The sequence below is a fragment of the Myxocyprinus asiaticus genome, chromosome 26 (genome assembly GCF_019703515.2).
Source record: "Myxocyprinus asiaticus isolate MX2 ecotype Aquarium Trade chromosome 26, UBuf_Myxa_2, whole genome shotgun sequence".
In the NCBI taxonomy this organism is placed as follows: domain Eukaryota; kingdom Metazoa; phylum Chordata; class Actinopteri; order Cypriniformes; family Catostomidae; genus Myxocyprinus; species Myxocyprinus asiaticus.
The window spans coordinates 34,531,746-34,558,216 of record NC_059369.1 but is presented as its reverse complement, the minus strand read 5'-3'; the positions used below and the strand labels follow the sequence as shown (position 1 = coordinate 34,558,216).

The following is a 26,471-nucleotide window of genomic DNA, read 5'->3' as shown; positions in this document are numbered from 1 at the left end:
TGCCTACCATCTGTAAGCTGGTAGTGTCTTAACTACCGTTCCACAGGTGCATGTTCATTATTTGTTTATGGTTCATTGAACAAGCATGGAAAACATTGTTTAAACCATTTACAATACAGATCTGTAAAGTTATTTGGATTTTTACAAAATTATCTTTAAAATACATTCTTCATGCATATAACCCCCTACTGGGCAGGGAGAAGAATTTATAGCAAAGAAAGGACTTAAATATTAATCTGTTTCTCATGCACACCTATCATATCAATCATGAAGATATGGATTTAACCACTGGAGTCATATGAATTGCTTTTATGATACCTTTATGTGCTTTTTGGAGCGTCAAACTTTTGGCACCCATACACTTGCATTATATGGACTTAATGAGCTGAAATATTCTTCTAAAATATCATAGTTTGTGTTCAGAAGAAAGTCATACATATCTGGGATGGCATGAGGGTGACTAAACAATGAGGGAATTTTCATTTTTGGGTGAACTATCACTTAATTTTGCACATTTTTTTTATTTTTATTTTTTTTGCACATTGGTCTATTTGAAATGTTTGAATATGTGAAGGGGCATAAAAACACAGCAATCTGCATTGGCAAAGCAACTAGAAGTCATTTATTTTCAGGTGAGCAAAAGAGAACTTTGGTGATGCAGCAAAATTCAGCAGGTCTTTTTTTAAGCTTAAGTGTGTAATTTCTGTTCCACTAGCGCTACAAATGGAATTTCAAAAATAAGCAAACAGCTTTTAAACAGCTTTCCCGAATAGACCCATCTTTTGTCGTTGATCGGAAAAACAGATAGTCCCGCCCCAAACTCAAGCTATTGGTTGAGACAGGCAGTCATGCTGCTCAAACAAAGCAATTTTTATAGTGCCACAAAGACACCGCTCATCGCTCATCCTTTCAGTGAATTGTGCCATTTCTTTGAGGTGTTGTTGATGCATTTGTTTGCAGTAGATTCCAATAACTTCTATTTTAATTTGTTTAGTTGTGCTGTTCATGCAACTTACTGAGATAATATACACAGCCTTTGACAATTGTCTTATATCTGGTTTGCTTTCATGGTCACTTGAGCTTTTTGATGTGGATGTGTACATTTTAGTGGTGTTTTGTACTGAGATGAAATTATTTGGGATGTTTGTGCATGGCATCATCATGTTGTGTGAAGTTATCATTTGTGCCCCATCAGAAATGATGAGCCTGAGATGTCACTTATTTTAACATGAAAAAGTTACACACTTCAGCTTGACACAGGTAAATAAATATAAATGGTATGAAATGTGGCTGCAACCAGCAATGCAGATTCTCGGCACAATGCTCAGTCCTTCTTGCCTAAAGACATTCAAAAATCCCAACCCATAAACAAGATAATCCATGACTGCTGATGTTCTCATTAACTGCTTAACCCTCTGGGGTCTGAGAGTGTTTTGGGCCCTGGAGATGTTTTGACATGACTTGACATTTGTGTTTTTTTGAGTTGCTTAAAAACATATTAATGGCTAAAGTCTGATAACACTGTATTCAGCACAAACTGAGCTACAATAATATGTGAACATGTATGTACATGTTTGTATTTTTGAGAAAATAACATTTATGCATGGTTTTTGAAAAAACAGAAAATATAAGTCACTGAAATAAGACCATATAACACATACTAAACATTTGTTCACAAGACTTATGAGAACTGGATCTTGTAGCCTAGAGTTTTTGATACAAAATGATGTGAAAACCACCTTGATCACTCATTAATACAAAACAATATAGTAATTGAACTTTTATAAGACACTTTTAGTGTTATAAAGGCCATATGCGAGGAGGCGTGGATGATCATGAATATTGATGTGATTCACACCTGAGGAGACAAAGACCCCTCCCCTGAGAGAGAATGAATGTGAGGAGACTTAATGATTGAATGTATTGTTTGTAGCTTATTCACAATATCAAGTTTGTTAAAAGTAATCTGACTGTACATTTTCTTTACATAAAGACTTTACTTTAAAACTTTAGACCTACACTACCATTTAAAAGTTTTAGATCAGTAAGATTTTTTAATGTTTTTAAAAGAAGTCTCTTCTGCTCAACAAGGCTGCATTTATTTGATCCAAAATACAGTAAAAACAGTGATATTGTGAAATATTTTTACAATTTAAAATAACTGTTTTCTATTTGAATATATTTTAAAATGCAATTTATTCCTGTGATCAAAGCTGAATTTTCAGCATCACTACTGCAGTCTTCAGTGTCACATGATCCTTCAGAAATCATTCTAATATGCTGATTCCCTATCTGTCACTCACTCGAAGTTGTGTCGATGTAGTGACACTAGGGGTCACTCTTGGGAGCCCCAAACACCTCTGCTTTTTGAAAAAAAGAGGGGTCTATTCGGAGAGCTGTTTAAAAGCTCTCACTACCCTCGATAGTGGAGCAGCCAGGGGGTATTCGGTGATCCCGCAGGTGGATAAGGCGTTCGCGGTGCACTTGTGCCCGCAGAGCGCTGCCACCTGGCGCGGGCGCCCGAAGCTCCCATCCAGGGCCTGTAGGTTTATGTTGTCCCTGATGACTGTGGCCTGCGGTGCCACTGGACAAGCCGCCTCCGCCCTGCACGCCATGGCTCTCCTGCAAGTACACCAAGCCAAGGCACTAAAAGAACTGCATGAGGGTAGTTCTGACCCAGGATTGATGCAGGAACTGCACTCGGCGACCGACCACGCTCTCTGGGCGATGAAGGTCACGGCACGGTCTCTCGGGCAGGTAATGTCCACCCTGGTGGTCCAGGAGTGCCACCTTTGACTCAACTTGGTCAAGATGGGAGAGGCGGACAAGGCACGGTTCTTTGATGCCCCCATTTCCCAGGTTGGCCTGTTTGGCGATGCCGTCGAGGACTTTGCCCAGCAGTTCTTGGCGGTGAAGCAACAGATGGAGGCCTTACAACATATCCTGCCCCGGCACTGCTTAACACCCCGCACCCTGTCTGCTCGTCGCCAAGGGCGTCCACCTGCAGCAACAACACCGGCTCCACCATAGCCCGCCCCCCCGACGTGGAAGCCCTCCGCAGGAAGCAGACACCACCCATCTCGCGGCCGGCCGCTAAGAACCTGAGGAAGGCTTCAAAGCCCCCCCGAATCGGGCGACCCAGGGGCGAAGAGACCCGCTTCTCTGGAGCTGGTTGACAGACCACTCCATCCCCCGGTGGAGGGCTGGGAGGAGAATCTTTTGTCGCCGCATGCCCAGGAGGCTGTGGCACCAAAAAGCCTGACAAAAGAATGGTTTCCTCGTCTCCTGGGTCACATGTCCGGTGTGCACGGCTGTCATCATGACCACCGCCCACCATCTCATTTTGGCAGGTATGGCTCTCCAGCGGTGGTGCCCCCGCCCCTGTGCGCCCAGTTGTGGCACAAACATGCCCACATGGGATTGGTTCCAGTGGACTACGGGGATGAGATTCCTCCTCTTCCAATCTTATGGTGGGCGGCAAGAGCCAGGTAACTGCTTCGATGTCCCTGGACTCAGCACGGCCACAGGGCTTGAGTCCCCTAAATGTGGCACCTCAAGCTCCACCCCGCCGCGAGGCCCCACCCACCATTACGTCCGACATGATCATTCCCTTGGTCCCCCTCACCCGGAGTTTGGGTGCATGGCTCGTGCTTTCCAACCCGTCATGATGGCTGACCTGGACCGTCCGAATCAGCTACTCAATTCCGGTCGCCAGGCGCCCGCTCAGGTTCAGTGGCATCCACTTCACCTCGGTGAAGGGCAAGAACGCCGCTACCTTACGTGCGGAGATCACTACCCTTCTGCGCAAGGGCACGATAGAGCCTGTCCCTCCAGCCAAGATGAACAAAGGGTTCTACAGCCCTTACTTCATCATGGGTGGGTGGCGACCAATCCTGGAACTGCGAGTACTGAACCAGGCTTTGCACAGACCCTTCCTGTGGTTTGCCTTCAAAGGCCAGGCGTACCAGTACAAGGTCCTCCCCTTCGGCCTGTCCTTGTCCCCTCGCATCTTCACGAAGGTCGGAGAGGCAGCCCTTGCCCCGCTAAGGGAAGTGGGCTTCCGCATCCTCAACTATCTCGACAATTGGCTAATCCTAGCTCACTCTCGAGAGTTGCTGTGCGCACACAGGGACCTCGTGATCCGGCACCTCAGCCGACTGGGGCTTCAGGTCAACTGGGAAAAGAGCAAGCTCTCCCCGGTTCAGAGCATCTCTTTTCTCGGTTTGGAGTTGGACTCAGTCTCGATGACCGCACCTCACAAACGAGCGTGCGCAGTCAGTGCTGAACTGTCTGAAGGCTTTCAGACGGAGGACAGCGGTTCCACTGAAACCTTTTCAGAGGCTCCTGGGGCATATGGCATCCTCAGCAGCGGCCACACCGCTCGGGTTGATGCATATGAGACCGCTTCAGCACTGGATTCAGACTCAAGTCACGAGATGGGCATGGCACCATGGGACACATCGCGTGGCCATCACGCCGATCTGTCGCCACCTCTTCAGTCCTTGGACCGACCTTGCATTTCTATGGGCAGGGGTTCCCCTAGAGCAGGTCTCCAGGCGTGTCGTGGTTACAAAAGATGCCTCCAAGATGGGCTGTGGCACCGTATGCAATGGGCATACAGCCACCGGCTCCTGGACTGGCCCGTGGCTGCGTTGGCACATCAACTGCCTAGAGTTGTTGGCAGTACTGCTCGCCCTGTGGAGATTCTGACCGTTGATCCAGGGCAAGCACATGTTTGTCCGGACAGACAATACAGCGACGGTTGCGTACATCAACCATCAAGGCGGTCTACGCTCCCGTTGCATATCACAACTCGCCCACTGTCTCCTCTTCTGGAGTCGCTACGAGCCATTCACATCCCAAGCGACCTCGACACCGCAGCGGACATGCTGTGACGTCAGGTTACCCTCAGGGGAGAATGGAGACTCCAACCTCAGGTGGTCCAGCTGATTTGGAGTCGATTCGGTTGAGCACAGGTAGACCTGTTTGCTTCCCGGGAATTCTCCCACTGCCCACTTTGGTACGCCCTGACCGAGGCACCCCTCGGTATAGATGCGCTGGCACACAGCTGGCCCCCTGGACTACGCAAATATACGTTTCCCCCAGTGAGCCTACTTGCACAGACCCTGTGCAAGGTCAGGGAGGACGAGGAGCAGGTCATCCTAGTAGCAACCTACTGGCCCACCCAGACATGGTTCTCGGATCTCACACTCCTCATGACATTTGAATTGTTTTATTTAAGTAGACATTTTAAGCTTTCTTTAGACATATTTTTCATGTTTGTATGATAAGTATTCGTGGAGTTTCAGTTCATTTTTGTGACGTGTTTCAGAAAGATGCTTGCGGAGACAGAGACGGCTGAAAGCGCACCCTGTTTATTCTCTTTATTTTACAAAAGCACAAGGTTTTGTTGTTATTGTGAGTGTACACAATAAAAGTAGACCCTTTATAGTCTCTAATGATGTCTTACACTTATCTGTATGCCCAAAAGTATTTTAAGTTGTTTCCGTTGTTATGAGGAAAAAAAATCCAGCAGGACGCGCCGGCGCGTCCGTCGACCCCAGAGGGTTTTAACAGCTCTCCATTCCTGCTGTCATTAAAATAACACACTAAAAACACCAGACACCATGTTCATTCTCACCTTCCTTGGTTTCCTGTACTGCTTCAAATTTACACCTTGTTCGAAATCTAATCCCTGGGCTCCTTCCTCTCTCTTGGAGCTCTGATAGCATTCCACATCAGCAGAAGGATGTGGGTGATGACGCTGCATTTTACATAGCTTAAGTTGGATTTAAAGCTCCAGACACATTGGGCTTAGTTTAGGGCTGATCCTTGAGTATTCATCTGTCACTGAGGGATCCAGATCTGATTTCCCAGTGAGGAATAAGTACTCATCTACTGATGAGTGTTCAGAACCGTTCTCCTGGTGAGGGTTCAATGCTCATCTGCTGCTGAGGGTTTGAGGGTAATGAATCACCCTGCACGAGTTGTGTAGGGCTGGACAATATTGGGGTATATACCAAAAAAAAAAAAAAAAACTGAAAAAAAAAAAAAAAAAACATTTTTGCATTGAATTTCCAGCTTAACTATATTATGGTATATACCATTAATGTGATATAAAATTTCTCATATTATAAGATTTTAGTTTCCACTCATGGAATAAAAATGAAATAATCCATAACCAAAAGTCTGTGGTCTGCCACAATCTGATGATTTCCCCATGCACTCATAATCCAAATATTCATGAATTATGGAAATTAAATTATACTATTTGTATTGTATAATGTGTATTCTATATTATTTGTATATTGTGCTGTGTGTAATTATGTGCATATTAAATATGTAAATTGTGTTGTGTAAATCTGATGTTTATTGTAAATTGGTATGTCTCATCACTGTCATGACTGCTATGTTGTTCGGAACTGCACCCAAGACTTTCACCCACTATTGCACTTGTGTATATGGTTGTGTGACAATAAAAGTGATTTGATTTGATAAATTTAGTCAAACCTCAATGATAATGTTTTTTAAAATATTAGTGTGCATTTTGCATTGCAAAGAGAGATACAAATTGGCAGTATTCATTTTTAAACAGCATGTTAATGTGCACAAGCCTGCACAGCTATAGGCTAAATACTCTACATATCAAGTGGGCCAAGAGAGCAAAGAAATGTTATGGTAAGAGGTCTGTTTGGGTCATTAGGCTCCAGCAGTGGAAATACAACACTTTATGTCTTAATGATTTCAGAGTGCCATCACCAAAAATAGGCTATTTAAATGATATGTTCTCCTTGGGAATTTGAATCTGCACCCTTTGGACGAGAGACGTTCATTGAGTACTGATGGTCTCACACCATCAGCACTCTGACGCTTCACTGTGTGTATCACCATTCTAAGAGCAGTGCAGATGTGTTAAGAGCCATCTGTCTCTTTACATTTAATTTTGTGACATCACATATTTCGCAGCAGGTGGAGGCAAAAAAATTTTTTTGTGTGTAATATGAGCCAGTTGGTGACGTGAAGTGAGTCAGCGTCACTCAGTGTTTATATTCAACAGCATCTCCGTGATCGCTCGTATTATTACTACACTACTAAAGCTAAGAAATAGCTTTAAATGGCTTTAAACTAGCAACTTCAGCATTGAGGCTCATCACAGCTAAGAGACACAACAGACTGATTAATTACACAAATTCAAGGTGCTTATCTCTTACCAGAATTTCCACATTGGAGAGGACAAAATGGCAGAGGAGATTATGGTTTCTATAGTGAAAGACTCTTGTGCACCGGCTACTGCGAAATAGAGTGGAATACCCCTGCTTGGACAGCTATTTTTCCACTGAGAAAATAGGATGAATTTTACCAAAATTACATTATCTTCAGAAAGCTGACTAACAGACTACAGCATCATCAACAGGTGATCGCACACGCTCCATCTCTCTCTCTCTCTCTCTCTCTCTCTCTCTCTCTCTCTCACTCTCTCTCCCTCTCTCTCTCTCTCACTCTCTCTCTCTCTCTCTCTCTCTCTCTCTCTATCTGTCACACACACACACACACATCCTTGGATCTCCAATAACATGTTAGAAACAGCCCAAGCTGTGATACTAGTAGTTCTGAAGTGATGTTTTTGAGAGGCTTGGACACATCATTTGGTTTGAACCAGCAATGGCAGATTCTGATCCGTTGTGTAAGAAAGAAGTTCCATGCACAGATGCGTTTTTTGTGACCGTACTCATTTTTTCCTATTTTTTGTATTATTTACTTGTTCATTGAACTGTTGTATATAAGCAATATCACACTCACAATTGTGCTAAATGGTCCTAATGTGTGTATATTAAATTCCACAATGCAATATGATACAATGCATAGCCTCAGGATATGATACAAGAACCCACAAATGTTTCACTCAAACTTATTCAGTGATTCAACATACATTAAATGTCTTATAAATCATAAATGACACACAAGTGTCTGACATTGGCAAAAAAAAAAAAAAAAAAGCAGAGGTCCATAATTAAACAGCACTGCATTTATTTTAATTGATGAGAAGAAACTAATATGAACTCACAATTTTCATGTTTTTCTTGAGAAAAATTAGTTTGTCTACACTCTTGTCATTTATATTGGTATAGCACTTTTTACAATACATATAGTTTCAAAGCAGCTTTATAGAAAACCGTGCCTTGCTGTCTGAAAGCCCCCTGTTAGCAAGCTGAAGAGACTGTATCAAGGAAAAAACTCCTTTCAATGTTTTTTTAGTGGTAAAAAAAGAAAAATATATATATATATAATATTTAGCCGTCCGAGCAAAAACAGATAAATGTAGTTTTGTTTTTCCCTCTTCTGTCAAAAGCAGAGAATTATAAGTCTCATATAATAGCGGATTTCTTACATTGTCAGTTTTTTGAATAAGCTGTTTTTTAATAGTTATGACTCTTAACAAGTGCATGTCACGCTTAGTATCGGCTGGGAGATGTGGCTGTTAAACTTGTTGCTACTGTTTCTGCTTCGCAAATCCACAGATTTGGGCGGTGATGTCGGCGTAAATAAAACAACATGTTTGATGTACTGTAGCACCGGGACATGAAACCATTGTTTGGCAAATTCGACAAGCTGTACCTCTACAGGACAATATACTTACCATTTGCCATCGATCTTCTTGCCTATGTACTGCAAGAGTGTTGTTCTGTTTTCCTGTGAATGCTCAGCATCACCTCTAAGGGGAGGAGCCTGTTTCTCAGCTCTCAATCTTGCGCTGCTTGGTGTTTGTTTATGTATCATACAATACTTATGGTATTGAATCATGAACATCGTATCGCATCGTATATATATATATATATATATATATATATATATATATACACACACACACATACATACACACATACATACATATACATACATATACACATATATACATATATACACATATATGAATATATATACATACATATACATACATACACACACACACACACATACTTATACGTAGTGCAAATCTAAATACAAATCGGTTATGTACAGTGCAAGGGAATGTAATGGCAGAAGAGGTAGGATGTGTTGGATAATATAAAAAGACTAAATTGTGTATTGCACATTAATTATTGCTCAAAGGGGCAGTTTTAACTGTTCATGAGATGGATAGCCGGGGGGGAAAAATTTTTCCTGTGCCTGACAGTTCTGGTGCTCAGAGCTCTTCTGTCAGCCAGAAGGCAACAGTTCAAAAAGGTAGTGGGCAGGGCGAGTGGGGTCCAGAGTGATTTTTCAAGCATTTTTCTTCACTCTGGAAGTTTATAGTTCTTGAAGGGGGGGCAGGGGGCAACCAATAATCCTCTCAGCAGTCCGAAATGTCCTTTGTAGTCTTCTGATATCTGATTTCATAGCTGAACCAAACCAGACAGTTATTGAAGTGCAGAGGATAGACTCAATAACCGCTAAGTAGAACTGTATCAGCAGCGCCTGTGGCAGGTTGAACTTCCTCAACTGGCGAAGAAAGTCCAACCTTTGCTGGGCCTTTTTCACAATGGAGTCAATGTGGGTCTCCCACTTCAGGTCCTGTGAGATGGTAGTGCCCAGGTACCTGCATGACTCCACTGCTGCCACAGTGCTGTTTAGAATGGTGAGGGGGGACAGTGTTGGGGGGTTCCTCCTAAAGTCCACAAATATCTCCACCATTTTGAGCGTGTTCAGCTCAAGGTTGTTTTGACTGCACCAGACAGCCAGCTGTTTAACCTCCCTTCTGTATGCAGACTCATTGTCATCTCGGATGAGGCCAATGACAGTGGTGTCATCTGCAAACTTCAGGAGCTTGACAGAGGGGTCCTTGGCAATGCAGTCATTGGTGTAGAGGGAGAAGAGTAGTGGGGAGAGCACACATCCCTGGGCGGTACCAGTGCTGACTGTGCAGGTGCTGGAAGTGAATTTCCCCTGTCTCACAAGATGCTGCCTGTCTGTCTGTCAGAAAGCTGGTAATCCACTGACAGATAGACATGGAAACAGAGAGTTGGTGTAATTTAGTCTGGAGAATAGCTGGGATGATGGTGTTGAAAGCCGAACTGAAGTCCACAAAAAGGATCGTTGCATATGTCCCTGGTCTGTCCAGATGTTGCAGTATATGATGCAATCCCATGTTGACTGCATCATCTACCAGACCTGTTTGCTCGATAAGCAAATTGAAGGGGATTTAGAAAGGGTCCAATGATGTCCTTCAGGTGGGCCAACACCAGTCTCTCAAATGACTTCATGACCACACACGTTAGGGCGACAGGTCTGTAGTCATTAACTCCTGTGATTTTTGGTTTCTTTTGGATTGGGATGATAGTGGAACATTTGAAGCAGCATGGGACTTCACACTGCTCCAGTGTTCTATTGAAGATCTGTGTGAAGATGGGGGCCAGCTGGTTAGCAGGTGAAACGCCATCTGGGCCCTGTGCTTTCCTTATCCTTTGTTTTCAAAATACGCGGCTCACATCATCTTCACAGATCTTAAGTGCAGGTTGAGTAGCAGGACGGGGGAAGAGGGGGGTTGCAGGAGGTGTTGGTGTTTGTGTGAAGTGAAGGTCAGAGTGGGTGTGGGGTATGAGACTGGGCCTTTCAAATCTACAGTAGAACACATTCAGGCAGTTGTTGGTCCACCACAGGGTTGGGGGTAGGAGTCCTGTAATTCGTAATTGTTTCATGCCACTCCACACTGATGCAGGGTTGTTAGCTGAAAACTTGTTTTTTAGCTTCTCAGAGTATCTTCTTTTAGCCACTCTGATTCCCTTATTCAGTGTGTTCCTGGCCTGATTGTACAATACTTTATCCCCAACTCTGTAAGCATCCTCTTTGGCCTGCAAAGCTGCCTGAATTCCACTGTAAACCATGGTTTGTCGTTGTTAAATGTTAAATAAGTCCTAGTAGGAATGCACATATCCTCACAGAAACTGATATATGATGTAACAGTATCTGTGAGCTTGTCCAGGTCTGTGGCTGCAGCCTCAAAAACACTCCAATCAGTGCGGTCAAAGCAGGCTTGTAGTTCCAGCTCTGCTTCGTTGGTCTATCTCTTTACAGTCCTTACTACAGGCTTAGCAGATTTTAATTTCTGTCTGTAGGTTGGAAGAAGATGAACCAGACAGTAATCAGATAGTCCCAAAGCTGCTCTAGGAACAGAGCGATATGCATCCTTTATTGTTGTATGACAGTGATCCAATATACAATATTTCTGTCTCTGTTTGGGCATGTAATGTGCTGTTTGTATTTGGGCAGTTTACGTGTGAGATTTGCTTTGTTAAAATCCCCAAGAATAATAATAACTGAGTCCGGGTATTGTTGTTCTGTGTCTGTGATTTGATCAGCCAGCTGTTGCAGCGCGGCATTCAAACACTCGTTTGGCATGATATACATACTCACCAGAATAAACGAGGAAAACTCCCGTGGCAAGTAGAAAGGCTTACGGTTAATAAAGAGCACTTCCAAATTAGGACAGCGCATCTTCTTTAATGTTGTTACATCTGTACACCAACTTTCATTGATGTAAAAGCATGTTCCACCGCCTCTCGTTTTCCCCGTTAACTCCGCGATGCGATCCACTCTGAACAGCTGAAAGCCCGGCAGATGTAACGCGCTGTCCGGAATGGCTTCACTCAGCCAGGTTTCTGTGAAGCACAAGGCAGAAGAGATTGAAAAGTTCTTGTTGAGATGTAGTTCGTCCGTTTTGTTAGGAAGAGAGCGAAAATTCGCAAGATGAATGCTCGGCAGCGTTGTTCGAAAGCTCCGCCGACGGATCTTGATCAGCGTGCCTGCTCGTCTCCCTCGCCTGCATCTCATAGCGCATTTAAACAACACAGCCGCACCTCTGACTAAAATGTCAAACAAAACGTCCGAATATTCAAAATCTGGGAAATGATTGACTGGTATATGCTGTCAAATGTTCAGCAGTTCGTCTCTGGTAAAACTGGCTGGAAAAAGATTACTAAACACAGGACAAACAAACAAAAACAACAAAACAATAGAAGCGCTCCACACCGAGGTGGCCATCCACGGCACCATCATGTTTAAAAAAAAAAAAGAAAAAAAAGAAACACTTACAGTGTATACGCGAGAAGATCGATGGCAAACGGCATGTAGATTGTAGCATTGCAGTTTGTCGAATTTTCAAAACAACGGTGTCATGTCCCAGCACTACAGTACATCAAACATGTTGTTTTATTTACGCCGACATCACCGCGCAAATCTGTGGATACACAGAAGCAGAAAAGTTGTCACTCTCTCAGACGACACGGAGTATGACACTAAGCAAAACGCTCATAAGTAACAAAAAAAGCTTATTCAAAAGTCTGACAATGTAAGAAGCCCGCGAGACTTATTACATGAGACTTATTATTCTCTGGTTTTGATGTCGAAATGTAAACAGATATGAGTACAACACTTGTGCACATGTTATAAGCTGGTAATAATGCCGGTAAAGTTTATATGCAATGTGAAACCGGGTGAAGAGGAAAAAAAAAAAAAAAAAAATGTGTGGCAATCTTTTTTTTTCTTTTTTTTTTAAGCCGCTAAATAATATTAGATTATGTACATATATTGTAAAACTAGACGTCAAGTTCCTCTCAAGTTTTTTTTTTTTTTTCATTAAATAACATTGAAAAAAGTGTTTTCCTTGCTACAGTCACTTTAATTAGCTCTCTAAGGGATTTAAGACATTAAGGCATGATATTCTATGAAGCTGCTTTGAAATTATGTGTATTGTGAAACATGCTATTTAAATATAAATGACTTGAGTGTAGACAAACACATTTTTCTCAAGAAAAACATAAAAATTGTGAGTTCATGTGAGTTTTTCTTAAAACAATTGTTGGGCCTCATGTATTCAGATAGAAGACAAAGGCAGGCCTAACACAGTCATAAAACCTAACTCAGGCCCACATACCAAGTCATACAATTTACTGATAAAAATCGCGCCAAAATCAAACAAAGGGAGTCCAAAACAGACTACAAATCCCATTAAGCCTTGCTCACTAAAGGATTGAACTCTCATCTCCTATTGGATGAGGCACACAACAGAACGCACCTCGACCATGACATCATCAGGAGTAGAAATATCTCTGAAATGCTTCCGGGATTTGCTTCCAGCAACTTTGCTCGCCATGTATAGACGCAGCTCATCGCTGCTCTCAGGTGCAGCCTTGTGGCACAAGGAAGTAACGTCCGACTTGAAACTGTGGCCATACAATCTCCATCTCGCTGGACGAGTTGAGATTACTCTGTGTTCCACCGAACACTAACGGATCCGAAGGAGACTGCTGAGCAATCCGCACCTTCATCCGTTTGCTTGCAGAAGTGAAGAGATAAAAGATTTCTCTTCCATCTTCAATGAAGTCGACGTCACTGATTTCTCCGCCAGCCCGCTGAGAATAAGCAGCCGTACCGCCCGCCGACAGAGCGAGGAAACGGCCTCCCGTCATCACCCGAGCCTCGAGGAACCGAGTCGGAGTTAAAGGATGGATGAACACACATTCTACGTCCTCATACGATTCAAGTAAGAGGTTTATGTCTGGGCAGAGATAGAATATTATAGTGTGTTATTCTTGTGTATCAAGGTTATTGCTTGTACAGTTTACGGACCACCAAGTCCGCTCATTGCGGCTAACACTCAGGGTATTAATTATCACGAATGAGATTTGCTAGTCCAACCACATTTGACTGTTGTGCATTTCTGCCATCGCGGGTGAGACCGGCACACCGAGTTTATCCATTAAAGAATCAAAGACTGCGGGACGGTTTACAAGCCGTCCACCGCATCTCTGAGTGATAAACTAGCAGCCACGATTGCGAAACTGGCTTTGGGGCTGTCATTCTCTCTCTCTCTCGTACTAACCACACACACACGTGACCCCTCACAAACATTCTCGCACACATTTTTGGCTAGTAGATAGCTTTGTGATAAAACTCAGCTTTGTCCCTAAGCTATCGTACAAGCGGATACACGTGGTAACTGGTAGACGCCATTGACTGGTTTCTCTCCGCCCACATTCGCGGCCATATTCTCTGGCCGGAAGTCTCGCTTGACATACTCTCCACGAGAGTCATGTCCGCCATTTTGTGCACGTCCCTCCTTACACATACACACACACACACACACTCACACACACACCCTCATGTGTTATAGGATTATTTTGATTTCCATATCTAATCATATCACTGTTTAGTTTGTAGTTGTAAGTCGGAAGTTTATTGACTGCATTGTATTAATTATTAATTGATATTACTGCATAAATAAACTTTGTTATACTTCAAAGAGAAGTGTTTTGGTTTGTTTTGCATACACCTGTGTCATGCTGATGGGATGTCAGTGCTCGGATTCAAGCCTTCATTCATTGTTTCCTTAGGAAAATTGACATCTGAAGAATATCGATTTTTGGGAAAAAAAACAATCTAATATTGAGACTGTTATACTATCTGGTTATTAGTCCCTGATTCCAGGGTGGTGCCCCATCAATATTAATCCTTATTAATATTCTATTGATTTTTGATAATTGATAATTATCTTTGATGATTGTTGAATTTGAATGATCAATAAGCTAGTGTTAATTTTAATTAATGTTTCATCAATGTTAATGATTAGTGATTTATCTTTGATAATTGTTGATTTAAAGGATTTAAAAAACTAACACTGATTCTCATCAATGTTCTATTGATTTTAATAATGAATAATTATCTTTGATAATTATTAATTATTGCTAATAACCAAACCCGCTCCTAAACGTAGCACACTACATTTACTGGAGCCCCATATGAGGTTTTAATGAGTTAGATTTAATTAATTAATTTAAATATTAATTAATAACTAAAGAAATAATTATGAATTATTTCTGATAGTAACACTGATCTAAACAACCAGTAAAGCCCTACACAATCAAACTAAATAAATGCAGTGCTGTTATTTAAGTTACTTTATTATAGAGCTTTACTTCCCTATCTGTCACTCACTCGACGTTGTGTCGATGTAGTGACAGTAGGGGTCACCTTTGGGAGCCCCAAACACCTCTGATCTTTGAGAAAAGCCAATGGGAATTGGCGAGTGGAATTTGCATGCCACTCCCCCGGACATATGGGTATAAAAGGAGCTGGCTCGCAACTACTCATTCAAATTTTCATTAAATTTGGTAAATATCAGCTTCGGTAAATTGTTTACAGTGTTTACTGTGTCAAATAAATAAGTAATCATGTAAACCATCTTTAATTAATCTAAAAAGTTTGCATATTGATTTTGGCAGCCCTAACAGCAATCAACAGTATATGAGCAGAACCATTAATATCTAAAACACATTGCACCCCTGAGCCTGGAAGTAATTTAAAATGTAAAACTTTGTGGATAAATGAAGTTGCTGTATAGAAATGTCTGTTGGTATTATCTTTGCCTATAGCAGCCTCAGGCCCATGAGGCACCTACAAAAATCAATATGAGTGAATCAGTACAGAGAGTAAAAAAAAAAAAATAAACAGTGTATAAAGACACTCTGATAAAGAATCATGTTCTTACTATTGACGATTTAATATATTACTGACCTTTTTAGGGAATGTAGCATGAAGGAAAATATTGATCCTGCTCAATTCTGCCATTTTTCACATGGTGATATGGTGACTGACAGCCCAGGGTGTCCTGATTCATCTCACCTCAGTTCTAAAGATTTCAAGATTTCTCTAGTTTTATTGAATAGCTGAAGGACTTGCCTCTTTGGTTAGTCTAGGCACGGGGTCTTTTTTCTGTGTACAGGGCTTTTGTACTTGCTGTACTCTTTTTATGTCTGGTAATTGTTTGTGCATTTAATTTCTAGAGATGATTGTAGCACATCAAAACAAGCATCGGCATGTGCATGATTTCTGAACACAGCACAACAAAAATACCAATAGTGCAGAATTGGTCAGAGGGCTATAGATGAAATTAGTGTGACACATAAAGCAGCCGCACTTCCATGATTCACACAAGCAACTTTTATTGGTGTAAAATGTATCTTTTCTGCTTAAATACACATTTCAATACAAAAGTAGGGTACAACAGGACTAAAGGCACCCCTCAAGGAAATTTGGCTTTTTTTCTGGTCATAATATGTATCAAAATAATATATATATATATATATATATATATATATATATATATATATATATATATATATATATATTATATATATACAGGGTTGGGGAGTAACGGAATACATGTAACAGGATTACGTATTTAAAATACAAAATATAAGTAACTGTATTCCACTACAGTTACAATTTTACTCATTGGTAATTAGAATACAGTTACATTCAAAAAGTATTTTGATTTCTGAAGAGATTACTTTGCATTTTATTGTCATTTGTTTCATTTAATATTTAGTCCTTTCAGATGGAAAACATAAATGATGCGATCAAAAGTGCATTCGAACAGTGGTGAAACACTTTCTTATGATGTGATACATTCATACGAGCAGACAAAGAAGTAAGTCTGAAGTTTGGAGCAGAAGAAATAGAAATAAACCTTGTGTAAATTGTCAGCTTTATGCTAAGCTAAAATGCTATTTCTAGCCATTTTACATGCACATGTTACCAGGCACGATCATATTTTTTTATCAAGAAAATTCACGTTGGATCATAATTTCTTTTTTTCTAGAAAGACCTTTGATATTTGGGCAAAAATCGTATTCTTGATAATAATTTTTGTATTGTTTTCCTGTAAAAATATCTAAAAATCATAAAAACAAGATCAATTTGATTTATCTTGCTTTAGAAACAACACTGCATAAGATATTTAGGTTTATCAGAGAATTTATTTTTAACGTGTATTTTGTCTTACTATACTTGCAGAGTTTTTAATAGTCAAACAAGTGAAAAAACCTACCAGTGCTAAAGAAGTAATCCAAAGTATTTAGAATACATTACTAACCTTGAGTAATCTAACGGAACATGTTACAAATTGCATTTTACAGCATGTATTCAGAAATCTGTGGTGGAATACATTTCAAAAGTAACCCTCCCAACCTTGTATATATATATATATATATATACAACGAAGGTTGTTTCAATTAAAAAAAAAATATATTTTAAAAGGTAGTGAGGGAGACTTTTACTCCACACTTGGGGTAAAAGACTCCCTCACTTGGGGTAAAGGGCCCCTAGGGGGTTTAAAGTGATATTGTGTAGATACTGGGGCAATAGTTATAGGGCACAATTTGTCAACTAATGCAAATCATTTTGAGACATCAAGATGCTTTTTGAGTAACAAATTAAGATGATGCTTACTCAGAATAACTACTTCAGAAAAAGTCAACCATTTTCTGTTCATTTCAAACACATTTGACATTTTATTACATCTAAAGTATTATAAACGAACTAATCTCCATTATGATTGGACGAGTCAATGTAAGCCCACTTTTAACAAATCTCCCCACTCGCCCCACTTAAACAACTATGTGTTTATAGGGGCCTTTAACCCCTGCAACAGGGGGCTTTTTACCCCAAATAATATCCTTTCACTTATTGGACAGTTATTGAAAAACGTTTGATTTAATGACCTTAAACAAAACAGGTGTTTAGGAAAGTGCTGTGGTAGTTTTTGTTGCTATTTAGTGTTTTAGGAGAAAATAAAATCAATGGAGTCTTTTACCTCACGGAGCCTTTAGCACCGTTGTACCCTACTGTAATAATATTTAACAATAATCAGAATTCATAACCCTCTGATTTGGAATGTACACATTTCTACATTCACAACACATGCAAAGACAAATTTTATCAGTATCACATGATTTTTGTTTACATACATGTACATTGGTAGTGGCAAGACTGGGTGTTGTTAGATTAACAGTGGTCTTATGTTTGGCCTTATTTTTGTCACAGTGGTTTGGAAGTTAAAATCAGCCGTTTGTGACATTAGGGTTTGAGCCATGCCTTAGCAAAATGCAAATCTACCAACACCAGCTGTGCAGTAATCAGGTCGTATTAGAGCAGAGGCGATCACTTTGAATTGGATCTGTGAATCCTAATTTGTGTCAAATTCTGTGTTTGTCCTGATCCACCAGTAGTGATTAGAATCTACATAAATCCAAATCTCCACGAATGGTTTCAAAATGGGGTTTTTGAACTCCACACACACACCACTTTTTGGTCATTTTTAGCTCAATTTGAATGAAGTGCTAATCTAAAATGGCTCTTTTCCAAGGTGTCCGAAAAACCTTGAGGTGTCGGCACTAAGTTTTCATCTGTAAACAGTAATTACATCAATTGTAAATTGCTCGTTAAATTAGCCAGATCTATACCATCCCATCATATTTCATAGAAACACCATGATGGGGATCTAGCAGTTTGCTTTAAGTTCAGAGTTCCCTTTCGTTGAACTCGAGCTGTGTATGATTGCTATGGGACACTGTCCAAGTGTCATATGGTCTGAAGCCCTTATACAATCATTCCAATTTATTGGCTAATTAATGGCTCATAAGAAATGCCCCCTAGGGAGCTACATCATGGGCTCCATAAAAGCACTCTCTTTCACACCATTGAGTCAGATTTGCTGTTCTTCAGTGCACAAATTGTCTAAGCCCATGTTTGTTTTTAGCAACTCTGTCGAAGCATTTACATTTATGCATTTGGCAGAAACTTTTATCCAAAGCAACTTACAGTGCCCTTATTACAGGGACAATCCCCCTGGAACAACCTGGAGTTAAAAGTCTTGCTCAAAGACACAATGGTGGTGGCTGTGGGGATTGAACCAACAACCTTTTGCTTACCAGTTCAGTGCTTTAGTCCACTACACCACCACCACTCCTAAAGCAAGGATTAATTTTCTCTCTTTTGAGTGGCAAACATGTAAGGACGTCACTGACAGCATAAATTTCAGAGCAATTTAAATGTTATTTTTCCAAACATCGCAAGGGACCGACGAGGACAACAGTGCTTCCAGATTTGGAGCTCCATGTGCTGGAGCCGTTTGGGATTTCGGATTTGCGTCTGAGAGGATAGGAGTGCGAACGGACACCGGAATCCTCATCATGTTTGTCACCCTCCCCCTGAGCAAAAAGCATGACCCTTGTTGGACATGCTCTAAGGCTTAGATTGGCACCAATTTTCTGAGGAACAATGCGTGCTAGAGACCATGCGCATCATAAGCTGTTGCCATGAATAATGCAATGGAGGATTGGCCTCAGCCTCGGCCTCTCTCTCCCCTCCCCATTCGATGCACTGCTCGTGGCGGAGGGAATCATGCATGTAACGGTGAGCCCGGCTGCAGAACGAGGGGGGTTGAATAAGAGAATATTCCCCAACTGTGTGATGGTGAACCAACATGCAGAGTGCTTCGTTGGTGCCATTATTCTCTCGGGATTCTATCAGGAGTATTTAACCTTTTTTGCTTTCGCCTGTTTCGTGGATCATGCGGGCATTCTGTTACATATGTAAATTTGGTTCCCATAGGGGAACGAGATGCTGCATAGCTGGCCATACTCTCTAGTAGATGCATAGGCTTGTGCCTTTTGCAGAAAATCAGACTCGATAGCGTGAAAGTGAGTGCCTTTATGGAGCCTATGACATAGCTCCCAAGGAGATGTCGCTAAGCGTCATCAGCCAATAAATTGGTGTGAATGTATAAGGGCTTCAGAACACGTGATACTCAAACAGTGTCCCATAGCGATCATACGCAGTGTCTCGCTCCCCCAGAGAACCAAGGTTACGTACGTAACCGAGACAATAATCGCACAGTAATTCTGGGTTTTAAAGGCACATCTAGGTGGGGAATGTATCGGCTATATTTACTGAGGTATTTAACTGTCTCTCTTTGCTGTGTTTATCCAACTTTAAGAGGAAATGCATCCGCATGATGTATAACCTGCCAAGGGAGAGCACATCCCTGCCAATTTATCTTTAACCAAACACCTCGCCTGACGCTGAGAGTTTGACACTGCTACCGTCTCAATTGACCATGACTCGTGTCGGATGAAAAAAGAGAAAATGAAAACAAGATTGATGCTCAAAATGGCTTTTTGAAGCGACTGGTGACAATTGCATGCTTTCCTTTTGTTCTGCCATCGCTGTCTGCTTCAAAGGAAGTAAACACCATCAGCACTGCCCCAGATGGAATGAGTGAAAAGAGCTATTGAATATAAGAGTGCAGCGGGCTGTGTTTTAAGGAGATGGTGAATGATTCAGCTTAGTCTCCATTAGGGGACTGTCATCAGAAACAGGGAGAAAGGGGGAAAGAAACAGCACAAGAGAATGAGAGTGGTCATTACACCAAGTCTATAAAGGAGGTAATGATGTCTTCACACACCACTGCCGTTTCTCTGTACATTCACTGGAATTGATTATGTTCCCTTGCTAGGTGGAGAGATTTCACCATATTTTTACTCTACACCTGTTTGACTTCCTTCTCATTGATCAGAGTGGTGTGATGAAATCAGTACAATAAAGTTTATGGTGCAACTATTTCTCTTTTTTTACTTGGCTTGACAGTAGCCGGTCTTATTTATTTATTTATTTATTTATTTTAGACATGCTGTTTCCACATAGCCAGACTTCTGATTTACAGCATAAAGTCTGGTCCTTATTGTAGCTTATTCTGGTCAAGAAGAGACCGCCTGACTGCCATGTAAAGTGACCAACTGCAGTTTGTTTAGTTTTTACATACCTTTTAGAATCAGATTTATCCAAAATAGATTTTACTACAATAAAAGTCAGGCGAGGGGGGAAAAAAATCAGAAAATCAACCTAGTCTCATACAAAACATTACTAAACCTACATTTTTTGCAAACTTTTTTTTTACATGGCCTGTTGTATGTATTGCTGCAGTTTGCTTGTGAAATGAACACTAGAGGCTCTACAAGAATGACAAGAATCTATGATTTATCTTTTACAGAAATTACGAGTAAAAAGGCAGATTAACAGTTCATAAACACATACTTTTCAACATTTCTCACACAGTGCTATTGTGACATTAAAACACTACATATAATTTATATAGTGCATAACTCTTTGGTTTTCAAATGTCTGCATTACATAACCAACATTTAAATAAGTGTGTTTCAGTGCAATTAAATTACACAAATTGCTCAACTGATATACTGTGTTGCATTTTGTACTATACAAAGGGCAAGAGTCCTGAAAAGCACACAAGTTGACACGAGTCGAATGTGTCATAGCAGTGCCACAAAATGTGGTGGTTTTTCATCTCAACATGGTTATTCATCTCACATTTGTTTTTTCTGACACTATCAGTTAAGTTTCAGGTTTAGGTTAGGAAGGTAGGCTTGATGCCACTGACCTCTCTCAAAAATGCTAAGTAAATCAGCCAAGTACCTTGTAAACACAATTATGTTTCCAGACTGACTGATACAAATAACCAGAGTGCCCTTATACCTGGAAATTGCACAAAGCCAGCCAATCAAACTGTAACTTCAGCCAGAGCTTGCCATTTGCGTGTGTGATATGCATCAGATAATCAGTTAATGTACTGTGGATTACCTGTGGGTGCAAGACTATAGGCATGCTTGTGCTTGGCAGCCTGTAGGGCAGATTTATGGGATTATTGGTCGTATTAGCTTTAGTTTGGAGTCCCTGTGGTTTGAAAGAATTGGCCAGGCATGGCTTGTCTCTCCATTGTAATTTTTAGTCACTGTTTGAGCCAGTACATGAATGCTCAGTTCAGGTTGCTTTCGGCCTGCATAACTGCATCACTAAAATGCAGGTGGTGCTGAGTCCCAATGAAGGTCAGTCTTACAGTCCTGCCTGTGAGAGGACAAAGGAAGAGCACTAAGCTTTTCCCTTCACATACAGAGACACCCCTACAGCGACATGGGAAATGAAACATGAGACTCCAATTCAACCCTGTTACAACCCAAGATAATCACTAGAGATGGCACAATTCTGATACAAAATACGTATGGAACATTTCATTATTCATATCCAAAACCACTTTACAGGGTTTTTTCTGTACTATTAGTTTGTCACAATTTTAAATTCAATCAAATGCACCATGTTTTCACCTACACAGTGAAATTGTCTGTTACAGCTCATGAGTTGTTCTTGTTTAGAAAGAGTATTTAAGTATAGTTGGTGTCCAAACTTCTGAGACTACATTAAAAATCTAGTATTTAAAGACCCATTTAATCCTCAGAATAAACTGGAAGTTTTAGAATTTTGATAGACTAATGACAAATAAACTATATTGTGCCAAATGAACAAATATTTAAGATGCTGCACTATTTCTAACTCACTAATCAAATCAAAAGTATGCAACTTTTGTTTATATATTTTTTACAGTGTAAAAATAGCATTTTTAACATGATGTTTAATTATTTAGTATTTAAATGCAATGTTATTTCATAAAGTCTTCCTCCCGTAGCTACAAAATGTAAAGTGTAAAAATCTTGAGTGCATATTATAACCAGACACACAACCAGTCCAGATGGCTGCAGTGTTTTTATTTCTTTATCCACCTCCTGTATATGACAAGTGAGCATATTATACCTAGGTAGGGGTAGAGTTCCCAAATCTATACCCATGGTTTTTATTATATAAAATCAACTGTTTTAATGCTTTTCAAGCTAGTTTGCAAGCTTTGGAATTTACTATTTGTTATTCTAAACTGTCTGAGACTGTATATCGTTTAAAAAAGCCATTTTATACTTATTTGATTAGCATATCAGTCCTGATTATATGATTGAAGACATCTTACAAGGATTAAATAGAACAGTTCCAACATTTCAACATGCTGCATTGAATAATAGTTAACCTAACAAATGAGCATGAAATGGGAAATTCATTGGGAGGGGACCGAAGACCCCCCTGCGATCAGAGACTCATCAAACATTCTGCATACCTTGATCTATTAATTAGTTAAAACCATATCCATATTCTTGGAAGAGGGTTTAAAATTAAGATTTAGGAGGACATTAGATTAATTGTAGAGAGCAGGTGGGAAAGCAGCACCCTGAGAGTGACAGTGGGAGAGAGAGATGAGAATAATACGAGAGAAAGAGAGAGAGACATAGATGGGGTGATATTTGTCGGCTCTTAAGCTGAAATGAAGGAGGTATAAGGCTGGCGGATGACTGAAGTTCCCAGCCCTTCTGCGTGCCACTCCCTGAGGAACTGTAGCTGGGACGTGATCCAGTCTGGACCATCTGCTCCTGCTGCACTGTGCCAAATAGCCAACACAACCTAACCCACTTCATCTCTATGGATGGGAAATATATGAGCGTGTGTAAACGAGTATATTTGTTTAGCTGCTATATTTGCTTGCATGTGTGTATTTTGTGTAAGGAAACCTGCCTGTTTTTTGGACTGCTGCTATTTTATCGCCGTGTTTTGTGAATAAATATGTGTTTTTGAATGTGATTGCACATGTGCAAGGATATGAGGGAAGGGAGTGGATGTCTGCAAACTAGAACAGTCAGGCTGGAGAGATACCTTCTGGCTGTCTTTCTATGTCACCAGGGACATCAAAAACATCAACACCAACAGCAAATGGCTGTGACTAAAAGAAATGGAATGGAAAGGAAAAGAAAGGAAAGGAAAGGAAAGGAAATGAAATGAAATGAAATGAAAGGAACTGGGGTGTACCGTCACTGGGGTCTACCGTCACTGGGGTGTACCCTTGTTTTGGGTACATATTTGTAAGGAGACCAAAAAGTAGGTGTGTGTGTGTGACTTACCCTTTAAAGGAAGTCCCTTTGAGGGTACCACCCCTGTGATGGCCATTGTAACTTAAACAGTACCTATTTTGTTTCAGAGTGTAGACAGAAATGTGGGTGGAATTGGGGGAAAGGAAAGGAAAAAAAAAGGAAAGGAAAGGAAAGGAGCAACAATAACATCACAATGATACACTCTCGGAGCCGTCACTGGGGTGTACCCTTGTTTTGGTAACATATTTGTACCCTTAAGGAGACAAAAAGTTGTTTTGTTTTTTTTAGACATAAAAAAAGAAAGGAAAGGAAAGGAGTGAAACAGAATGGAAAAAGAAAGGAAACAAAAATAAAGGAGAAAAATGTTTTATGGGTTGACAGAATAAAGCACGTAGAATAAGATTTTATAGCATATTTAGGAAGACCACTAACTATAAAATGAGAAATGAACAGAGTGGAGGAAAGATGAATGGAAAGCAGAAGCATCAAAATGTAAAGACTGACCAATTTGTTGTGAGAACAAAGAAAGATCAGAGGAACACGTGGAGTGTGGAGAGGAATGATGGAGGGGAAAGCAATCACGCTTTCCCAGAGCAAGAGTCTCCATCATTAAGCATGTCTGCAGATGGCAACTGCTGACAATAAGAAGCCCTCCATGTGTATCTCTCTCTATCTCTAATTGATTTCTGCTCTATGATGCTCACAGGCCTGTTAAGGTCCAAATTAAGATTCACCAGCAGGGAACAGAAGAGAGAAAATAAAATGAGAAAAAGATAAATACAGACAAAGGTGGGGCAGAGAGCTACCATGGGAGTCAATCATATCAGATCGCTAACCAGAGATGTTGCTCATCCCATGTGACTAGATAAACCATAGAAAAAAATAAATAATAAAAAAAAAAGATAAAAAAAAACAAGAACAGTGATCTATGTAATATTTCAATTGTTTCTTCTAGGCAGTAATGAGATTAAATGGAGAGCAAACAAAGACTTGCTTAAGTATCCTGATTCTCAGATTTTCTCATGAGAAACAGACTTTAGTAATCTCACATCTCAACAATATCTCAAACTCTGCTCAGTCAATAATCATGTTTTTCTAGGTACTGTAAACATGCACTAGATAGACATATTTGAACATTACACCGCATCTCGTTGTTTTTTTCTTCCGCATCATGAGAACTGTCTTTTTATGACGCCTTGTCAAGTTAAGTGATCTACAACTTAAAAAAAATAGACACTTGCATTATGTTCAATTCATTGTACTACAAGTAGCTTTTTAAAACAAGAATGTGTTCCATATGACTAAGTGGATGTCAACAATTGTCTCATTTGTGTGTATTTTGATTTCTCCTAAGATATTTTAGAAGCAACACCTGAGACAAAGATAATACTCAAATTAAACAACTGAGAACTCAGTTAAGTCTCCTGAGCTATCAAAGAGTAACCTCTGAGCAGAAACTAGACACAATAATCAATACATGGGCAAACAGGAAACAGACATAGACCGGTGATGTTTTTGACCCGCGTGATGCTGTCATTTTAGGAAAATCGACTGTGATTTCTGATAGAGAACTGTGATTTTCATCTCTACATCCAGAGGGAAGTGGTACTGCAGATTTCTCTCAAAGGCATCTAACAGAGATGAAAGAGTGAGGGGGAGAACAGAGTCACACTTGGAGTGCGACAAGCAGAGGGGTAAGGGGAGATTGTGACATGGAATCACTCCTGCAATTCTGCTAGACAGAAAGAAAATGATAGAAGGGCACGCATTCTCACACGGCCCCACTCACACTGGCAGGTGTAAATCATTTTTCTGCTTTAACAGGATTCCTCCGTTTGGGAAAAGATGTTGTCCGTGTAAAAAAAAAAAAAAAGAAATAAAAAACTTTCTGGGCAAACATTTGAACACATGCCCCCAAATACACAAACTGTTTACCAGAGCTCCCCTAGCTCTTATGCTGTATAGCTTTGCCATACATAAATCACATGCTTTCTGAGAGATTCAGAGTGGAGCTAAGCAACATGATCACACAGGAATCAGCATACTGTTTCTGAAAGTTCCGGTACCCTAGGATCGGCGATAGAATGCCGACTAACTGACATGCGACATTTCCCACCAGACATTTTTGCATCGTTTCAGTGTGTTTACCTTCCCACGGGGAAGCGTGAGAAACCTGGGTTCGTATGCACATTGAAACCAGGAAGTAATCACGTTCGCCTTATCAGTGACGAGCACGATTCGAAGGTTGCACTTTTTCCCCTATAATTTCATTTTTACTCCACTAATGGTTAGGGTTTGGGTTGGGGGGTTGAGTTCATTAGGGGTGTGCAGCGAAGCCATTATCTGTATTTGTATATGTATATGTTCATATGACAAATTTATCTGTATCTGTCTCTGTATTCACATAGAACCGGGTGTGGGGTGGGCTTAAACCAGAAGTGTAATAGCCTTATTATTATTAGTAGTAGTAGTAGTAGTAGTAGTAGTATTAGTATTTTACTTTTTTTCTGACCAGATGAAGATGAATTTGTAGGCAACATTAACAGTGGAATATGTTGTGGTTTCTCCTGGTATTTCAGATATTAATATATGCATGAAACAGAATTTTAGTTTGTCTGTGCATGTATAACAACATTATTCTGGAAGCAAGATGTGTCAAGCAAAATGTGAAATGTCAAGCACACATTTTGCAGTGAATAATAAATACAGATTCAATATAGCCTACAAACAGGTGAAATTTGAGTGTATAGGTTCATTCTTCCAATCATGTGTGAGGAGGGGTGGGACTTGGAGGAGAGGATAGGGTGTGAAGGAGAAATCTGGAGAGAACATGTCCGG

The 26,471-nt window shown here is 40.6% G+C and overlaps 1 protein-coding gene across 4 annotated transcripts in view; it reads right to left on the bottom strand.

Annotated features, from left to right (window-relative positions):
- The window catches only part of LOC127417173 (leucine-rich repeat and fibronectin type III domain-containing protein 1-like protein), a 260,604-nt gene that overhangs the window by 70,074 nt on the left and 164,059 nt on the right, over positions 1-26,471 (bottom strand). Inside the window, exon 2 of one of the 4 annotated variants that reach the window (XM_051656980.1) lies at positions 12,070-12,214. The exons of the other annotated variants lie outside the window; for them this stretch is intronic. Within the exon in view, the coding sequence (XP_051512940.1) occupies positions 12,070-12,104 (35 nt within the window). The 5' untranslated portion in view covers positions 12,105-12,214. The remainder of the gene's footprint in view (positions 1-12,069; positions 12,215-26,471) is intronic. 4 annotated transcript variants of the gene reach the window in all.